This window comes from Asparagus officinalis, chromosome 10 (assembly GCF_001876935.1).
Source record: "Asparagus officinalis chromosome 10, Aspof.V1, whole genome shotgun sequence".
NCBI classification, from domain to species: Eukaryota; Viridiplantae; Streptophyta; class Magnoliopsida; order Asparagales; family Asparagaceae; genus Asparagus; species Asparagus officinalis.
In genome coordinates, this window is record NC_033803.1 from 22,311,831 (window position 1) to 22,315,381 (window position 3,551).

Sequence of the window (3,551 nt, forward strand, 5' to 3'; positions counted from 1 at the left end):
TTGATTCCAGATATGGCAGTGAGTCGGGTTCCTGATATGGCAGTAAACCAATTTCTGAATTTAAGTCCGGAATTGATGTTGATTTGATCGTGATTCATCCGAGTTCGCTCTTGTTTAGATGACTCGGTGATTCACCTAAACATTGGTTTGATTCCGCGTGCGAGTGGATGCATTCCAATGCTTGGGTGCGATTTGTCGCCTCGTTAACCTGCTCCGTTGCGTATAGCTTGGCTTCAGCGTTGGCGAGCTAACGGTCTTGTTTGGATACGTCGCCCGGTGGTCCGTTTGTTAAATCGGCGTCGAGCTGTGCTAAGGGACCTATAGGCAATTTTATACGCCTACAAATATAATACCTGCATCCTAGTGGAATTTGTCCGTCTAATTGTAAATTCACGCATAGTCTCGGCTTCAAATGCAGCCTCTCCCATGCCCATACTTTCAGTAAGCTGAGACACCCTTTGAGGTCACTACTTTTCATGAATGCAACCTTAGACATCTCTCTATATAGGTACGCCAAAACCGCACTACCCCACGATACCTGGCATGCACTTTATCTTTACTCGAATATGGAAATAATATTGAACCGATCATGTGCATAATGTATGCACGTGCATGTTGCTCAATCAATATTGGCAGCGCATCAAAAGGCAACGGCACCGAGAAGGTCTCTTTTAGCCACTTCAATTTAATATTCCTCCAGGCATTGACTCTGGAGCTACACCTAACAACTCCTCACACTTGTTCGGCCAAAAATGTCTATCACTGCCGGTAACGCACGGACCATCTATGCGGAGACCAAGTATCATAGCTACATCCTGTAGCGTAATAGTAGACTCTCCCATTCGGAAGTGGAAAGTGTTGGTCTCCGGCCTCCACCTATCTATCAAAGCGGTGAGTAGGGGCCAATCGAGCCTCATCCAACGAAGCTTTGAACATGTCAAGAAGCCGGCCCGTCCTACAGCTGCTATTATGCGCTCATCCTCTAGATGCCAACGGCTATGGCTGAGGCTATGATCAACCATAACAATATCCGGGCCTCTCTGTAAAGCAAATGAATATATAAGAATACAATATTATAAGAATGCAATATTGAAATTATAAGAAACTTAGTTACCTCTGTCAAGGATATAACATGTGAACGGTGTCGAGGCTGGTCATATAGGACCTCATCACTCGTCGGTCCAGGCTCCATGGTGTATATACCTGCACATACAATTATAACATATCAATAACCGATCCACGACTAATTATATTGTCTACATTAAAATAAATCACAATTTGAATATGTCAATTATTACCAATTAATTGCTATCTATTGAGTCTAGCTGGACAACGAGGTCGAGTATGTCCCGGTTGTTTGCAAAGACTACATTTTTTATGCTTGACAATTCCTTCTCGTCCTTGATCCATGGTTCCCCTAATTCGTACAGATCGTGGTCGACCTGCTTGTCTCTTGTATTGAGGTGGAATTAGTCGTGGTCCAGTATATTCGGGCCAATATCGACTATCATCGGGTGGATGAAAACTCTCACTGTATGTCTTTCGGTAATGAATTGTTGAATACCATGGTGAACAATACCGATTATATGGAATTCTCGCACCACCCGGCTGATTGGAGGAAGCCGCAAGAACATGTGCACAAGGTATTTTTTGAAGTTGTGGTATGTTACATGTGCAAGTGCAATCAACATCAAACAGTTTAACGGTGTAGATACCATCATAATCCTGTACCTGCCATTCATTGTCATTGAATACAGTAATTTGACATAATCTTGCCGCCTCAATTCTTCTATGCAAAATAGACTCATTCTTTGGTGTGTAACGCGTTGTCCAGTCTACACCATCCTCACGCCTTTTGTTGAAGTATAAGTTTAGCCTATAGAATGTTCTTGCAACCAATGATTGTATTGGCATAGCTTGTGCTCCTTTAAGAACGCCGTTAAAGCTCTCGGAGCAATTAGTTGTCATCATGCAAAACCGCACACCCTCATCCTTACATAATGCCCATCTATGCTCGAATTGAGGCTTCAAGTTATGTTCAATCCAATTATGTGCATCTAATGATAAAGACTTGATCTTCTCTCTACAATGTTCATACACTAATGTATCGGTTGCACACCCAGCTTGCCACAAACAATGTTCATACACTAATGTATCGGTTGCACACCCAGCTTGCCACAAAAGATTTTGCAAATTAATCTCACCGTGTTTTTTCTTAAAATTATCTCTTATATGCCTCAAACAATATCGATGGTGATGTGGTGCACCAAAACCCTCATGTAATGCCCTTATAATTCCTTTCATCCTATCTGAGATAAAAGTAATTAATCTGGGCGCACGGACACTAGGAATCCACTTGTATATAAGTTCAAAGAACCACTTCGAACTAGAAGTGTCATCTACCTCCACAACTACAAATGCTAGAGGAAATAAACCGCCATTTGCATCTACACCGGTCGCCACAAGAAGCACGCCTTTGTACTTGCCATATAGATGCGTACCGTCAATGCTCAATAACGGACGACAAAAAGTGAAGCCCTTAATAGCCGGACCAAATGCCCAAAATACTCGAGTGAACCTCTCCATCCCCGGTGCAATCTCTTCAGACAATATTTCATATTCAGTACCCGGATTATTTCGCTTGATAGCTTCAAGATATTGTGGAAGTAATTCATAAGATTTTTCTCAATCTCCAAATATTTTCGACAACGCTTTCCTCCTTGCATCATATGCCTTATATTTAGATATCTTAATGCCCCGCATATCATATACCCTTTGAAATATCTGACTTGCATTTAGATCAAGTTTAGTTCTAACTTCAGGCATAATTAGCTTACATATATAAGAGGAAGATGCAGAATAATGATCGACGTCCACCGACGGATTGCAACATGTATGAAGCCCGCAATATCTAGATATTACAAATTGCCCATTTGTTGATTTCCTCACAGCGGCATTTAGCAACCAAGGACATTTCCTGTTTCTCTCATCTTGCTCATTTGCATGCTCTACTTCATTCTTCTCGTTGAAATAACATTTTACATAGTAGTTGGTTGCATTAGTTTTTACAGGCTTGAATTTGACCTGATTTTTTATAGACCATTCTCGCACCGCAAAGATCAATGCTTCCTTGCTCTCGAATAGGTCCCCTTTTTTAAAAGTAAAGTCTTCAGGTCGTTGAAAGTTTGGACCAACATCAACAAATTTAGCTTGCGAAGTATTTATCCAATCTTCATTATGAAACTCGTCGGGCAAGGGATCTTCAGCTTCCACATAATCATTGTTAACATTAAATTGATCCATCCAATGAGAATCATCATCGATTCCAACTGCCACATGCATGCTATCAATTTGCACGTCTTCTTCTTCAATATCTTCTGAGTCATCATTTACTTCTTCTTCTACAATTGATCCGGCCGGTAGATCACCCGTAACATAGCCCGATGCGTCATTAAATATAGTACTTGACGTCCTACCAAGAGAATGCCCACTTAAATGTTGTAGTTGACACCACGGTTCTTGACTTGGAGATGTCATAAAACCACTCGACT

The 3,551-nt window shown here is 41.3% G+C and overlaps 1 protein-coding gene and 1 long non-coding RNA gene across 2 annotated transcripts; both read right to left on the reverse strand.

Moving 5' to 3' along the window:
• LOC109825784 lies at window positions 750-1,697 on the reverse strand. The gene is made up of 3 exons (XR_002243100.1): window positions 1,299-1,697; window positions 1,115-1,203; window positions 750-1,040 (listed from the first exon to the last, which is right to left on the reverse strand). It is a non-coding gene; the product is annotated as an uncharacterized LOC109825784 (long non-coding RNA).
• Window positions 1,718-2,586, reverse strand: LOC109826547. The gene is made up of 2 exons (XM_020393576.1): window positions 1,842-2,586; window positions 1,718-1,731 (listed from the first exon to the last, which is right to left on the reverse strand). Exons 1-2 carry the CDS (start codon window positions 2,584-2,586, stop codon window positions 1,718-1,720), a joined length of 759 nt encoding a protein of 252 aa, XP_020249165.1.